Source organism: Cynoglossus semilaevis, chromosome 20 (assembly GCF_000523025.1).
Source record: "Cynoglossus semilaevis isolate Cse_v1.0 chromosome 20, Cse_v1.0, whole genome shotgun sequence".
NCBI classification, from domain to species: domain Eukaryota; kingdom Metazoa; phylum Chordata; class Actinopteri; order Pleuronectiformes; family Cynoglossidae; genus Cynoglossus; species Cynoglossus semilaevis.
Window position 1 is genome coordinate 4,827,402 of NC_024326.1, and position 17,372 is coordinate 4,844,773.

General features: G+C 38.0%; 2 protein-coding genes across 4 annotated transcripts in view; both read left to right on the forward strand.

Annotated features, from left to right (window-relative positions):
• prtfdc1b (phosphoribosyl transferase domain containing 1b) overlaps positions 1-699 on the forward strand; it is a 6,811-nt gene extending 6,112 nt beyond the window's left edge. Inside the window, exon 9 of the mRNA XM_008334152.3 lies at positions 108-699. Coding sequence (XP_008332374.1) covers positions 108-155 — 48 coding nt within the window. The 3' untranslated portion in view covers positions 156-699. The remainder of the gene's footprint in view (positions 1-107) is intronic.
• Positions 700-2,812: 2,113 nt separating this feature from the next.
• Positions 2,813-17,372, forward strand: part of arhgap21b (Rho GTPase activating protein 21b) — a 30,096-nt gene continuing 15,536 nt past the window's right edge. For 2 of the 3 annotated variants that reach the window (XM_008334154.3, XM_008334156.3), the window contains exons 1-7: positions 2,813-3,133; positions 4,808-5,015; positions 10,940-11,122; positions 11,241-11,259; positions 14,858-14,950; positions 15,260-15,338; positions 15,427-15,481. In XM_008334154.3, coding sequence (XP_008332376.1) covers positions 4,947-5,015; positions 10,940-11,122; positions 11,241-11,259; positions 14,858-14,950; positions 15,260-15,338; positions 15,427-15,481 — 498 coding nt within the window. In that variant the 5' untranslated portion in view covers positions 2,813-3,133; positions 4,808-4,946. Of the gene's footprint in view, positions 3,134-4,807; positions 5,016-10,939; positions 11,123-11,240; positions 11,260-14,857; positions 14,951-15,259; positions 15,339-15,426; positions 15,482-15,523; positions 17,332-17,372 lie in introns of those variants that run through there. The other variant, XM_017042406.2, reaches the window with a different exon arrangement.

Sequence of the window (17,372 nt, forward strand, 5' to 3'; positions counted from 1 at the left end):
TTGTATGATGTCACTCCCTAGCTTTCGTCGTTCGTTTACGTGCTCTACCTTTATTGTGGAATGTTTTTTTGTTTTCTACTCTGACTGTTCTTACCTTCGCTCTGCAGCATATCTGTGTGATCAGTGAAACCGGCAAGAAGAAATATATGATATAAAGGAAGGAAAGCAAAATAAAATGGGGACTGTTGCATACTGTAGATGTCTTCTCACATCCAGCCTGGTCATGTAGCTCGAGATTCCATGCACTTACAGAACATCTACTATTGTTACATCTGACCTTAAACACATTTAGGATTTTTTTTCTACCCTGAAATGAGCAAAGAAATGATTCCAGTTAATGTTTACTGCCTTTGACAATAGGATTCTTCCTGTAATACTGTTATTTGTCATTTCCAATAATAAATGTTGTGTTTCTTTGGTAACAATTAAAAACAAGGATTGTGTACTGGATTTTTAGGGTCAATGTGTGTCATGCTGATGGAAGGACCTTCAGCTTAGCGTCTTTTTTATATTAAAGGGAATTTTTTTTAGCTGCAAAGATTTTCTGATTGTTTCTTGTCAGATGTGACGTGGGCTACTTTTTCCACTTGCTGTCTGTTTGAACCCTCAGGAAAACAAGTTAGATCACATGACACTAACTACCTCTTCATGTTGTTGGTACCGGAGGCTTAACATTGAATAAAGTATTTTTAAACATTGGTTTGTATTATTAATGTTGGATACCCATTGCTTCTAAAACAGTTGAAATAGGTTTACATGATGTACTCTGTCTGTTAAGATGTTTTCAATAATAATGTAGTCTTTTTGTTTAAAGTTAACAATGCTGAGTAATGTAGTTAATGCAGTACACTTTTGCCATGGTTTAGTGTGTGCTGAGCAGAATTAACCGAATCAAATGAAAAAAAAAAACAGCCCTGAAATCCTGTGATTACTACAGTGACTTCTCTTTGACCTTTGGAAAGAAAATGCTTCACAAACAATGCCCTGATTAAAATTCGAAAGATTAAAGAATCAACATTGTGCCTGATAAAGTAGTGAAAGAATTCCATGTCTACTGGAGCTAATGAAAACTAAAGAATTACTTTGAAGTAATGAGGTAAAAAAAAAAGTAATGAGGCCTAAAAGGTCTGTATTGTTAATTATTTGGTAGAAATGTATCAAGTTAATATGTTGGTGCACACTGGGTAATTGTAGCTAATGACCATGTAGTTTTGTACCAACAAAAGTGACATAAAACGTTTAAGTTTTATTTTTTTAATCTTGTCTAGTTGTTTAATACACCCTTTTATTTCTCCAGTTTTATAACCACAGTAGAGCCAGTGTGAGAACTGGCTGGACAGGACAGTTTTGTGAAAGTCTCCTCCCTGGACTGACCTCTGTAACAAAAAGCTGCCAATCCCAAGAACAGGTGGTCCCTTATGTTGGACAGGAATAAAGGGAACATTTGTCAGGGGCCCTGAGAATTGGAGCATTTATTTAAGGCCGTTGCTTAAAATGTGCCTCAGACTGAGAGTGTAGTGAAGGCGTGTCCGTTAATGCAAACTATCTTCTTACGGAGTATAATGACAGCACGATGAGAGCACAGATTATTTCCCATGTGGTATGTGTCAACTCACATTCCTCAATAGTGCCATCCACATGCCAGCACTACTCGACCTCACTTTGAACCAAGCCATGTGACCTGTGGCCCAGCCTTGTTATGTGATTTGGGAAACTAACCTGGGTAGTTTTGTGCAGAACCTGACCTTAAGAAAAAACTCAGCTGGTGTTTCCTTTTATTTCTACTTTTCTCATGGGAAAGCTGTTCTAAAGTCAGACCTTCCCAGACTTAACAGGTCTGAAGCTTGGGGACCGTTGACAAAACCGTGGACACGCCCTGATCACGTTACCAAACACTGAAGAAAACAAATAATGGAAATGGAAATAAAAATGTTTTGTTCCTTATGACCACAGAACAAAACAAAACTGTTTTTTTTGTTACAAGTTCCCAATAATAAAAGCTGAAAACCAGAAACTGATACAGATCATTTCTTGAAAATGCAACAGTAATAATAAATAATAATACATGATAGTCACGTTACCACATTTAAGAGTGAATGGGGGTTAGCTCCTGTAATTATGGTACATCAACAACAAAAATATATTCTGGACATGAGACTTTCATAGAGATAAACAGTGCCTAATATAGTTAAGGCGCAACATGAACAACTGGTTTAAGCTCATCTTGCCTTGACATAAATTTACCAAATTGTCCTCACATTTTTGCCCTTCTCTAAATCATGAAAATATTTTGGTTGAGTTAGAACTATTGCTCTGACACACTCATATGCAGTACTTTACTAGAGGTTTCATGGATATATTCCTAATAGAATTACTGTATAAAAATATTTTTATGATATATCTTCATTATGATATTAGCACAGAGCCATATAAATACTCCCTATCACTTCTGTTGGAATGTTTTTTGATCTTTGACACAACATTGCATGAAACAACTTACAAATGACACTTTGTACAGATTCAAATTTGCACACAAAAATACTGTACATAACACACCTTATGCAATAAAATAAATAGTTTTTTTCTCCATTTATATATTTTAAGTGAATACATTCTTTGAATCTTGTTGGAAGTTAGACATGAATTGTTTATTTTTATAGTAATTTAACAATGTAGCTCAGCCCTATCCTTGGGCCGCGTACCACGTTTTGGACAACAATGGTCACAATGACCCCCTGAGGACTGACGCTGAACTCGGTTGGTACGGTTAAACAACGCCACCTTTTCAGAGCAGCTTCAGTGTTTGGAAGCGCGTAGCTGATTGGTCTGCGCTAGTACAACGCCGCACAACGCCGCATCCGATTGGCTGAGAGATATATGTTTTCCGAAGGTAGACTCCCAGAGAGTGGGGAACACTGGAAGCAAAAAAATTCCAGGCATCAAACTGCACCATGCATCAACCCCAGGAGCCGTTGTTATAACCAGTGGGAAGCTGCGGGACCTTTAGATGTATTAAATTATGACTCCCGACGGTGCTGAAGCTGCCGACATATGCTTTCACTCACTGGACTAACTTTTAGGGACAGCCATAGCCGCTGTTGCCTGCCTACGATGAAGCCGCTCAACTCCACAGGTAACTTTGTTTAAACTCTAGGCGTTAGCATCGGTGCTAACCACGCCGTAACAGCCTGTTGCTTTACTCTTTCCTTATGTTTCATTTACAAACCACTTCGCCGGGCTTCACTGCATATTTTAATACGGATAGTTACTTAGTTACTTGAATAACTATTCGGGCTGTGATGCTTTGTGCTGAGAAACAAAGGAGAAGCTTTTTTGTTGAACGGAGAACAACAGCTCGACAACACGCTCTGTTTGTGCCTCCCCGGTCCATCGATCCCGAATGAGAGGCATTTAAAGTCACGCCATGTGTAAAAAAGGGGACTTTGTCGTTAAAATCCGAACCGCACGCCCAGTTCTAAGTGACGTGTTGGTTATAAGTTCGTTTCTGTCGGTGTGCGAGGACCTAATTTTAAATATGACGAGCATTTATTGGCTGTACCTCCTCGCTGGAGTCCACTTGTTGGCTGATCATTCATAATGCAAGTGTTGACGCTGCACGACGTTGTTCAAGCCAGTGACAACAACCACCAACTGTCGTTACCAAGTCAACAGAACGACGATGACATGATTTAATACGCCTGTTTGTTTGTTTATTTTGTTGTATAGAACATTTTTAATGTGACGAATGTTCTTTAAGTTGTGATGCTGTCCAACAACGGGGATGACATCTCGTCTATCCAACAGGGCGTATCTACTTATCTGATATTACTACGCGTACTGCTGTTGTTTACATTTAGTTTTCCCTTTTTATGATAACTGAAATAACAATTAACATTGTCAGTGAAAACTATTACATGTTGTCGTGTTATATTTGGTCATCATTACCAGGTATAGCCCTAGATTAGAACTAGGATTTTGGTTTCTTATTTGTAACTCTTCTTTCTGTCTCGTGTTTTTGTGACGTCAGTATTTACAGATCTGTTCTGACCTTTGTATGTTTGAATTTAAGGGCTTGGTTCTATGTATTGATGAGTGTAGGGATGCTTTAATTAGTCAATTACTTGATCAATACTAACTGTAAGAAATAAATGGGTAATTGTTTCAAGTGAGTTTTGTTTTTGAAAAAATCTAAATATGTTGATATGGACTGGTTTCTCTGCTCCTCCATTACAGAAACTAATGTTTTTCTTTTTTGGACATAAACAAACACAAGAACAGTGTCATTCAGAGGTATAGGTAACACCGATACTACACTGATAATTTTGTTTTAATGGATCAAATGTCCAACCAACCAATAAAGAAGATTATTGCCACAATCAACTAAATGAAATAAATTTAATTGAAATGTTCTGATGTTTTATATCTGTGTTTGTGCATTTTTGTGTTACGTAATACTATTTGTGTTACATTTGAATATACTTTTTTGTGAAAAAATGTGCCTTTGTTGATTTTTATTGTTTGGACTGCAGTACATCCTGATGATTTGTTAATGTAACTTTCAAAAACCCCAAGAGGAAATTAGCCTTACTAAAAGACATGTTGCATAATGTCAGAGAGATTAAGCATGGATGGGCATCTGTTACGTGCCTCCAACAATTGTATTATTGATTCATGTGGCTTGGAAGGGTTTCAAATAATTTGAGACGCCACATATAAGCAGTTACTTCTTGATTTGTCTGTAAAAACCCAAATGTTGTAACCCAGGGGTGTAATAACAATTCTTTTTCTGTTTCCATCTTTAAAACAGGTCATAGACTGAGATGTCAAGCAAACACGGCAGTTTAAATTTGGATAAAGAAGAACTTTATATTTTCATGTGTCCTGAGTGGAGATTTATTTTTCGATGTGGGGGCGTGCACAAACAGCAGGATTTTGAGTGAAGTTGAATGATGGCATCAAGATGGATTAATTCAGGTGAAGATGGCGAGAGACAGGCAAGATCATCTTTCTGTGAGGTAAATATATTTCCATCATACCCTAAGACATGGAGTTTGATGTAAAATAAGTTAAACACATGTTTTTGACATGTTGATCTCAAAAGAGGTTTTAGGGTGTGACAGTCTCGGCTTTCAATGTGTGTCTCCTCCTGTTTGGTGTTGGGGGAGTAATGTTTTTGACACTTTGGCCCAGCTGTTTGTGCCTGTAACAAGTCATGTTGAATTGCCCTGCCCTTCATTTTGCCAGTGCATCTTTACTTTCTTTGTTTTGATGTTCACTTTTCTAAGATTTGTCACAGGTTTGCTGAGTTTTAATGTTTTGTTAAGGCTGAGACTCATCATCCTACATCCGACAGCTGCGCAAGTGACAGGAAATTAATCAACACGATATTAAATCAGTCCGAAATGAACAGGTAACATTTTCTTTAGAGTCATTGTTTCTATGGCTGTGGAAAAGCATAAAACACAGCATATCGATTGTTACTTTGTAAAATCTCCTGCTGTTGAGGGATCGTGATGGATGGGGATGAGGATAAGCAGTGGTTAAATGCAGTCACAGCGGAGCCTTCTTTTAGCAGCTTTTCCATTAAGGCTACCACACAAACCAATTCATGTGCTAATTTTGGGCCGGAAACCCCCGTTGTTGTAGTTGGTCCTGAGATGTCCTGGAAGTGATGGCCCTGTGAATGTAATGACTGAAGACTTTTCCAAAAACACTAACCAAATTTCTCCTGTGATTTGTCACTGTGACACTCAAAGTTTCTAACTAATTAAAAATGTTTTCCGCAGATAAAAAAGTAATATGTACAGGCTAACTCTAGGAGTGACACATTTGAGTGGTAAATTTAAAGTCAGCTGAAGTGGCTGGTGCAACCACTATGCTTTTGATCTGCGGACAAAAAAACTTGTTAGCCTATAGCATGCCGTATGATACATAAGCTCAATCTTTAAATAACTTGTCACTCCTTTAACTTAAATTCCTCCACTTTTTCCACCAGAGGCTGTGCTTCACCCCTGCTGTTTTTGCAAAATAACAAGAGTGATAGTGGGTTCAAATGTATTATGGATGATGAAGCAGGATCCATACTTAGCTCAACAGGGGGCTATTGACAGACAGACCCCTCCCTGTTCCCACAATCTTCATTAAAGCTCAGTGTTTATCTCATTTATGCGTACTGCCTTCTACAGACCCCCACATGCAGGCATCGTATGGCTAACTGATGGCAATCGGAAGGGCAAATTGACCCTCAATTGGATAGAAGAAGTCTGCTACTTCTCGCTGCCTCATGGTTGTGTCTGCAGTGTCTCATCCTGGAAAAACACAAGAGATGGGTGTGAGAGGGGATTCAGTTTCCCTTTATTTCTGAAAGGAAAAGTCTGTGTCATCCTTGGCATGGAAGCCTGTGGTATTTGGTTTGAAGAACTCTCCTGTTTGCTTAAAGTAAATCACTTGAGACCAGACTTTGATTACAAAACAATTAACTATTTTATTTGTCTGCACACCTGCGAACTTAATCTTCTTTCAACCAGCAAACTATCTGTGGGTTTGTTGTATTGTTGACACCAAAACAACACTTATTATTCTGACAAATAAGGTCGGTCCAATACACAGCTTTTGCATGGCTTTCTCTGAGACTTAACATAGTGTTTAAAAGTGTACTCGTCTTTATACACGGAAATGTAAAAGGTGTGAGTAAAACATCTAAAAAAAAACCTCAAAAACTAAATGATTTTAAACAAACTCAAAGAAAGCAAAGCCAGATCACCTGAAGTTGAAAGCTAAAGCATTTCACAAGACTGCACTTTGTCCCCCTCTAAACATTACTACTTAGGACCGCGGCATTCACAAAGCACAGTTTCCATCTACATTCTGTGAGTAATGATAATCCTAAGCTTGTCCTGCTAAAATGCCCAGAACCCAGCATGTGTGTCATTATGGCTTTTCACAGTGGAGTGCTTGGTTTAAACTGGATGTGGTGTAGAATGTAGCAGTCCACAGAGAACCAGGTTTACTTGCATTTTAAGGCTCTGATGTTTTTAGAGCTGATGTCATGCAGTGCCAGTAATGTGTCATTTGGTGATGTTGGCATTTTTTTTAAAGACACACAGACCATGACCATCTGCTGTGGTTTCTATTGTTGTCGGTAAAAGTGAGCAACTTGGAAATCCCGGTTTATTTTTTGTGCATTGCCAGCCTGTAGACACAGGTCTCTGTAGTGTGTGTGTGTGTGTGTGTGTAAACACCTGTGCAAGTACAGTACCTCCCCTACGATTTCTGATGTCAGTGGGTGGCATAGCCAGGGCTGCCTTCTAATCACAGTGGTTTGCGAAACCACTGAAGTCAGTCTCACCATACGTGACTCTGAAAATGACCACATGTTCACAGACACCGATGTGAACATGAGACAAATGGACGCTGACTTTGGTCAGTGGGTAAAGTGTACTTGGTAAAGGGCCAGGATTTTTTCTTATGATTGAACACTAATGTATTAGTGTGATAGGTTACCTTTACATTATTTAAAAATTGGAATTGGAAAGTATGGAATATTTGTTTAACACTGAACATCTGACTTCTGTCTGTTTTGTCAAATTGTCCCATAGAAAAACAATTCTTATAACAATGATTAATATAAATGAAACTTAAATCTAAGCTTTTCTTTTGTTATGTCTTCTTTATCGTTGAGTGATATATTGAGCTGTTTGCAACTCTTCCTGACTTGTGCTTTTACACTCTCACTTGTTAACATACCTTTGCACTTCTGCAGCTTATACGTGTTAAGCTATGGAATGGCCACTCTTTTTCTCTTCACAGATTGAGCAGCAGCATTCTGCATATTTGTGACAGGCCTGAATTCCTGTTGCCTCTCACAATACAAAAAACTCTTCAATCCTCTATACTGGGTATTTATGGACAAAGCAGGTTAACTGTATTTTTTTTTTTTTATATTAATCTAACATGGGTCCTGATTATAGACTTAAACTCTTTTTGGTTAATGCTAAAACAGCTATTAATGTCTTTTTAATGGACTTTTTACAGCTGTAAATGATGTGCTCAGTGAATAATTATAGCAACGACTTGGTTTCTGTGGGAAACTACTCGAAATAATTTAAGATGTGAAAGCAACATTTGAGCCAGTGCTCCAGTCAGGCACTTTGATACAACTTTTGAACAGCATTGAATGTCCAGTATTGCTGGATCAGAAAGATCTTAAGTCAGCAGGTGTATCTGGGGTATTCTGACCTGGGTAAGTGTTTTATGTGTATGTTTTATTGTAGTATACAGCACTTAGTTTGCTGGAACTTTGCTGGATTTAAATATGTTTTACAGTAAGACATGGATTGGATGTTGGAAAGAAAAAGAAATAAAAAAAAAAACACAAACATTTTACTTTACCTCTTTTACTTTACGTTTTTTACTTTACTCTCTAGCTTAATTTTAAAAAATGTATATCTGATTAAAAATACAATGCACAGAGCATTGTAGTTCACTGGAGGAAGTGACTGTAATAGATTGTTGATAATATAACAGATTTTTTTGTGTGTAGATACTCCGTATTATCTATACTATGTGATTTTGGTTGATTCTAGTGCAACATTTTTAATGTGGTAATTAAAATACTGTATATGCGTGAAGTTGTAAATGTTAATGGGTCAAATGCATTTACTCTTTTTTTATATCATTAATGTCATCTAACGAAGTAGCTCTGATATTGCCTTTCTCTTTGTCAAACTCTTTACTAATAGAAGCTGGACTGTCATGGAAATAGTGGGTCTGGAATTTATTGGCTTGGAATGTCACAGTAGTATTAAGTATGCACATGGTAATGATAAAACTCCATGGCATGTGTCTGTCAGGAGGCCCACACCCCTTTGGTTGTCCACATCTAAAGATCTGAAAATTGCCTTGTGCACCAGTGGCTAAATCACATCCAGTAGACCAGGATTGGCCTTCTGCGGAGACATGAAAGGAGCAATGCAGGCATCTCAGACATTCACTTCATCTATTGTCATATCGCCACAACACAGACTACTGTATGGCTTTAGATTTGCATGTTTCATAGGCACCTGTGGTTCACACAGAGTGGGCTCTAGCATTGAAATGCAGGTATTAAGGAACAGCAGAGCTTGGTAATACACAGTGAAACCAGTTTCTCCAGTTTGATCAAAACACATATGTGTCAGCGGCACCTGCAGCTGTTTCCCAAGCCATTAGAGTAGTGCTTAATGTCCTTCCCGTCGAGGCTTAGCTTAATTTTATCTGTCCTTAAACAAAGTTTGCCTCATAAAAATGAAGTGATCAGATTGAAGTGGTGTTGTTTTTGTTGTTGTTCTTTTAGAGCTTGTGTGGTTTACATGGACTCGGATGGAGCAGATGGCAACATGAAACATGCTTTAACTTGGTACACGCCTCCAGGCACACAATGCATTTTTGAATAAGACAATAAATGCGACGCTCAGAGATCATAGAGCGGATAACTTTAAATGAATAGGGTGGTGCTTTTTTCCAGGTTTTTGCTTATTCCCAACTCTGTCCAAGCAGTTAATGATATTTATTTTGTTCAAAGCAGTTTAGATGAATGAGCCTTCAGCAACAACTGTGCAAATGTCTGATAAAAGTGTTTATCACTGGCTGCTGTGTCATAGTGTTACTGATTTTCTGAATTTTACTCAACATATGTGCCCAGACTGAGATAGTGCAAATGCATGCTCATCACATTCCTTACATTGTTGGGGAAAGTCTGTTCTTCGGGGGGATAGTATGGGGGAGGGTTGTTTGAGATAGTGTGAGAGGGAAAAAAAATAGTGTGGAAATACTAGAATGTATAGAAAAGTGTTTAAGAAATATGTACTGGAACTAGAAATATTATGTAATTATAGGTGGGTATTGTGGTACTACATCATACAAAGGTGTGATACTATAAATAGGTAGTAGACACAGACTCCCTGAAGCTTGGCATATATTACTTTTCTCTCTATAAAGGCAATGATGTGGTTGCAAACACGCACTTATTTCAGTACCTTATCTACTAGTAGAGTCTGTCTGACTAATATTAGTATTCATCATTGATACCATACCCATTAATATATAGAGACATTTTTGTCTGATTAATCATTTAGAAAAGTCAACATAAACATGATGATATGGTCATGTCACGTTGCCACTTTTTATACTTATTCATTTTTGCATTCAAACAGCACCTGACAAGACAAGTATGTAATGCTTCTTTCCATGCGGTTTTGCAGCATGTTGCTAATTTTGGCTTTCAGCTCTGTTACTAACTTTGAAGCTGGCGCAACACGGTTAAAACTTATCTCTACGCTTTGCATGACATTATTTAGTTCAAAACAGTGAACCATTGGACAGAATAATGAAGAATAGAGAGATGTGATGGAAATATTAATATAGAAACATTATCAAGAAATGTGCAAACGCCTTATCTCACAGGAAGTTGCAGTAGTCATGCATACTCTAACAGAGTGGGCGTCAAGTGCTAGCTCCTTGTCCAACAGGAAAGGAAAAGTACTGTACATCTGGTAGCAAACTAGCTAAACAGGCTACCAAAATCACAAAACAAAAGGCTTCATGCAATTTTTTGCTTTATTTAGCACCCAAGTACTGACGTATCAGCATTTTCATATTTCATATTTTAAGAATGTGTTGTGTCCTATTTGTGGGGTTTTTCTTAATCAGAATCTAAATGACCACAGTTCATGTTTGTTTACCACACTCCTGGCATCAGTTACCGGTACATACCCAACCCTGACAGCCCGTGTGACGTCCCTTACGACAGGTTTGAAGGGCACGGCACTCCTTTGTATGAGAGTTAAATCAAGACAGATTAAGTAGGGCTAGGCAACTGTTTATTGTGATAATATTTTAGGCCAGATTGTCGAGTTCGATGATTCACTAAAACACTTCCTTCAAATTTGATGTGCTACAGAATGACTGTCCGGACTGGAGAGGCTCGACAGACTCTCCTTCACTGCCTAACCCGGGGGAGGAAGAGGTGTTTGCGTGGCCGAGACCCAAGACGGTGCTTCTGCGACGCACTTCCCAAGGCTTCGGCTTTACCCTGCGGCATTTCATCGTATATCCACCAGAGTCAACAATGCACTACTTTCCGGTAGGTTTGAACACTAAAGTAAAGATGGTTTGTCACATATACTGTACTATACTAAATGCGTGCTCAATAACCTGTATCCATGAGCAACGGAGTAACTCTAGTATTTGTCTTTTAACAGGAGGAGGATTATGGCAGAGGTAAGCAAAAAGGCTTGGCTGTTCTTCTTCATTTCTTTGAGGATATTAATAATAAATGTCCACTTTTATGTGCTTTACATGGCATCTTTTGCAGTGAAGACAATGCAACATTTGTGTGTCACTGACCTTTGTTGTATGAGTTGTATTGACATGAAAGGTTTAGTTAGCAGTGCCTTTTTCTGCCCTGCACCGACCAACCTTTACACACTGTTCCACTTTGTTGCTCTTGCTGACTTTGAGTCACACCATAAAAGCTGTTAAAAAAGTGAGGCCCCAGTGTAATAGTTAGTGTGGCACAGATCAGCTGTCCCTTTTAACGGAGACACGTGCTGTTTCTTTTTACACTTTATTAAATACACAACACTTCTCATCTGAGACATGGGCTAATTGTTTCTGTGGGATTAAAACTGTTAATGAAGCCTTTTATAGGCAACACGGCATGAACAAAGAGTCTACTACAATTTTTTTTTTTTTACATCTTACAAAATAAGATGATACATGAATCAGAAAATGAAACAATCAGTTTAAGACATATTTTCTTTTGCTTTAAATAATAGCAGAAGTGATCACAGCATTTTCTTTGTTTTTTAGCTATTTATGAGTAATAACCACATTAAAATGTTTTTTCCCGTATTTTATTTCAACAACTGAAGTTTAGAAACATCCCTTGTGTGCATGTTGTGCTCCCATTTAAAGAAACATAAATGATAAAGCATGGTCTGCTTTTGTCTTTTAGAGTCTTCATTTTCTTCAGGTGAGCTTTATTAGTAGAAATGTAAGAGCAGGAAATGGAGAGAATGTAGGAAAAGAAAGACAACCATAGACCAGTAATATCCTGCTTAACAATCTGAAGATGTGCCCATACATATTTGGGATTCCCCAGATATAATATATATCATGTATTTCCTAAATTTCCTGGAATTCTCTTTTCTCTTGCACTCAGTCTTCCTGTCTGGTTGAGAGTGTTTGTTTGGCACATTAAAACATTGTTTTTAAGTAGTTCACATTATATTAATAATTATCTTTTTTATACGTTAATAATAATAATGATGACAATAATGCAACAGAAATTAACAATCACAGAAGGGAACATGGAGAGTCCATTCATTAGAAAAGCAGAAGACACATGCAGAGCACACATGTTTAAAATTAGCTCACTGTCCTCTGCTAATGATAATCATTGCTCTCATCCAATTAAGATCCTGAAAGGGCTGCATGGAAGGTGCTCGTTCCCCGATTCATTCATTCATTTATAAAACTGCATACACACACACACACACACACATTGTAAAAAGTGTTTTCCCAGACTTGCCCTGAACCACGTACAGATATTGTGACTTGTATATTATACAAAAAGGGATTTTCAGTATGCATATGCCTATGGATTCAAGGGAACATGGAGAACCTTAAGCATGTTGACATTTGTAGCTGCACACATAATGTAAATGTCCTGTTTAATTGTTAAATACACTGCTGTAAAAATACCTACAACACTATAACTCGAAGAATTGTACTGGGACATTTCTGTGTAACATTGGGGCAGGGTCTGTATGCTGTCCTCTGTGTTTTTACTGCTTGCAGGCATAATTGACATGCAGCCTAGCTTCCATGTTGACAAAACAAGGACTGAAGGCTCAAGTGCTCATGCTCACAGTCTTTCAAAAAAATGAATGTGAAAGTGATGAATTACATTTTTTCAGACTTTAAAAACCAGCATACTAATTGAAGCACCGGCTATTTTAGACATGGCATACATCACAACGATGCTGTCACATATAACTTGTGTGTTAGTGAAGTGAATCAATTAGGTTTTTGTCAACAACAATATGAATGTATATATAATTTATTTTCCCAGTGTTCGGGATTTTTGTCTGTGTTTAAAGGCATAGGGGTTAAAATATTTCTAGAGTATTTGTCACTGTTGTTTGTGTGCTCCTCTTTTCGCAAAGCAGTGCCACACAAACATCATTTCACTTATTTAATTAGAGTCTGGTGCTGTTCAAGACAAAGCTCTTCTGTCTTCTGTCTGCACTGAGGTCAAGTTTGGGTGTGCATGTAATCAAATGTTAACTCTAAACTCTATTTTTAAGCTCTTTCTCCCACCCTTAAACTACTGACCGATACAAAGGGAAAAAATAGTTGGAATACATTCAGTTTTTACTTCAAAATGAATAAGGTCACACTTCTGTCACTCCTGCAGCTTGAAATCTTTACCAGTCTTTTCTCTCCCTAGTTCCAAGGGGGTTGGAATACTAAATAGTGAAAGTAATCACTGTGAATATAAATGAAACCTAGCATTTTTTCCTCAGATTAACTTGTATATTTTAAAATACAGTTACTTACAGTATTTATTATTTTAACAAATACAAAACTCTTATCTATATTGGCCCTTTTTGGTTATATAAAATAAATCTGGTATTTTCCAGATGTTAACCATATTTTAAGAGAGTCTGTGGATGGCACAAAGTAATGGAGAAAAAAAAAAAAAAGGAAGTAACATATGTTACCCAGAAAACGCTGTTTATTTTAGTTAAACTCATGAACACAAACTGTGTATCTCCCAGAATCTCTATGGTGGCAAAGGCCAAATCTATGAATCACCTGCTTTTCAAAAAGCCTGCTTAAATGGCCGTGGCCTCTCTCATATGACTTTATAAAAGGATTCCTTGTAGGATGTCGAGTTGCAGTTTCACAGAATGCCACCAGAGGGCGTTGCATAGGACTCGTGTTGTGCTGTTACATAATGATACTCCCTAGTATGCGTTTTCTGCACGAGTAATTCTAATGTGGTGTGGAGAAAAACACGAGTTCCTCTGTGTACGTGTTGTTTACAGTGGTTTTTGAGATTAAGAGACTAATCATCTATATTAGTACTTGGCCTCTCTCTGTTCCTTTCCCAGATCAGTACAGTACAAAGACTTAAATATAATCCAATGTTATTGCAAGGCTCAAATAATTACCTTACTCAATATTTAATGTTTTATTGTGACCAGGACCTTGACTGAGCTTGTCTTAACAATACGTCTGCTCGTGCTGGTTATAACAGTGCATTTTCCTTTATGAAGAAATAAGTTAATCTGCTTTTTTTTTCTGAATCCAGGGCTGTTTCTCAGTTTATAAGGAAGTAGTGGGAGTTGTGCAACTAAGGACAATGTCATTCTACCTTCTCCCAACCCCCCCACCAACATTTCTTTTCTCTTCTTTTTTGTCTGCACTGCGCAGCTGCTAGGAGACAGGAGTAGCATGAACAAACAGGTTTTAGTCTTTAGTTTTCTTTCTATTCACTTCACCAAAACCACACAATTCCACCCTTGGGTTTTTTTTTTCTTTTTTTCTTTTGTTTAAACAAGTTAATAATCGTGACTATTCACGCTGTTAAAATGTGAGCAGTGTCATCATATCCTTTAAACACCCTGTAGTTTCACTTCAGTTCAATTTTGAATATAACAGAAAAAAATAATACTGCTGAGGCAGACAGGAGGCTTACTGCCATTGGACATATAGATTAGTATTTTTAATAAAACGGGGAAGCTGATCTCTATTAGATTGTTTTGGTTTTATGTACCCACTAACACCTACTTATTTCTCCTACTATCAGGAAGACCAAGAAGTAGACTCGAGCCGATGGACACCATTTTTGTAAAGCAGGTCAAGGAAGGAGGTCCTGCTCATGGAGCTGGGCTTTGCACAGGTATACATATAAATCACATAATAAATAAAGAATTTGTCTACTGATCAAAACAAACAAGATTGTGATTTGAATTGGCCCAACACCATAGCTACAGTGGAATTATCAGAAGCAGCATAGATGTATTTTTGCATGTTAATTATTCCATCATTTGGTCGTAGATAAACACAAACATGAACGTGCTGTCTTTCTTGTTTTTAACTACATATTTTTTATCAACATTTTCAGAGTATTTGCTGATCTAACAAAACCTTGTGACCTCATCACAGAGAGAAATATCACTCCCTAATATTCACATTTTGTTTCTGTAAGGTGACCGTATAGTGAAGGTAAATGGAGCCAGCATCATTGGAAAAGCCTATTGTGAAGTGATATCCTTAATACAGGACAGGTAAAATCAAATGCATTTATGGTTGTTATTCTGGACATTCTTTCTTTAACACAGACAAACAAACAAAATGTTTTGTGTTTCCCACCAGTGGTGACATTCTTGAGCTGTGTGTGATGCCAAAAGATGAGGACATACTTCAACTAGTAAGTTTTTTTTTTTTAACTTATTTAATTTAAATGTTTCCATGTTGCCATAACCTTAAAAATAAGTACAGTTTAAAATGTTTTTGTTTTGAAACGCTCCTCTCTCATCTGCCCTGCAAATGTCCATCACACAGAGCTGCTGTACTTTCTTCTTATTAGGACAGTAGTCATAAGATACAGACAAACGCGCTCATCAGAGTTCTCTATCTGGGTCTCATAACCAGGCCAGGGCAATTTTTGTGCTGCAACAGTGTGCTACTGAAACTGGTTTAGAGAACTGGGGGTGTATATAAAGAACTTGCTGGCCATCTTTGCATCTACTTTCCTTTTCCCTTCAATATTGTAATGGCTGGTGGAGAAATTTAAGATTATTATAAATCACATTTAAATTCCTCGTCTGTTATGAGTGACAGAAAGAAAGATAGCACAGAGAGGGGAGAGATAAACGTTCTTCTTATGTTGCCTGTAATGTACATGTTGAATTGAATAGCCAGATTTTACATTTTAGTTTTGATTGACCTCTCAGCAGATGTATCAATACTCTTGGATATAAATAAGACAGTGTAGAGAAAATACCTGTGGATTCATATGAGCCTACCAACAACCAATTAGCAGCTGGCAGTGCATCCTGGACAAAGTGAAGTTGCACTCAGATGCTCCATAACTACAACAAATCATGCTAAGTGCTTTGTCAGGATGCAAAGGAATCCTTTCCCAGGGGCTTCTTGTTAACTGACAGCCTGTGCATGAATTATATAATGAAACAGCTGAGCTGTTTTCTCCACCTGTAGATTTCCCTCGTGTATTCTTTATGGTCTGTATCAATTTAAATAGTCACATCAATGAATTGAGTGGGAGATGGCACGTACAGTAGACTTGAAATGTTGATATGACTCTGGAAACATCAATCTCTCTCTTTAAGCAACATTTCTGACAAAACATAATGCAACAAACTTTAAGTTTAAAGGATGTTTTTTGTTTGCAAATTCCAATTATTTTTGTAATTTCTCGAAATGTTGTCCCATTATTTCCAGTTTAATAAATAGGCTTGTTATCCCTGCAAGGTATGCCCTTCCCTCTGAGTGATTTATCCCTCTGAATGATTTTTTTTCTCTATCAGTCCATGCATGTTGTGATTGTTCTGGTTACGTCAGTGTACAGTAAATGACAAGATACCACATTAACAAAGAATCAGACTCTCTGTTAATGCAGGCAAGCAGAGTAATGAAGCCTGTTTATCAGAATAAGAGGATTATCAGTGACTCAAACAGGAAGACTTCTCACTGTAGGAGGCAGTAAACACTGACTGCTTGGAGACTGGCAGTGGTTGCTTAGCAAAGGGATGGAGAGAGCGAGGGAGCAGAAAAGGGTGGTAGCTGCACACGAGGAAAGCGGGAGGAATATTGAGCAGGGAAGGAAGAGGGAAGAGCATGAATGATGAAGTAAATCCAGTGGATCAGCTGACTGTGTTTGGAACTGGTTGATGCTGAGGGAAAGGGCTGGAGGAGGAAAGAGGGGGAGGGAGAGCCGTACCATCACAGCTGAATGTATAATCAGCAGCTGCTGCTTCTGTCATGTGAGCACTAGCAGAGGGGGGAGCGAGGGACGTAGAGTGGAGGCACCTTGTTCAGTTAGCGTAATATTCACACTGGAGATGGATACAATCAAGGGGATGTAACGGCAGACAGAAAGACAAGCTCTCACCCTCTGCCATCTCACCCAGGACAGACTGGCACAGGCAGGTTGTAACGTGGCAGCCCGTATTACATCTCTGCTCCTTCATCCTTCTTCACTGCTACTGCAGCTCGAGTATATTTTTAGCATGTCAAGTACAGGCATTGCCACGGCTGGTAAACATTCTTTTCTTACCGAATGTCTTTTTCTAAAAATA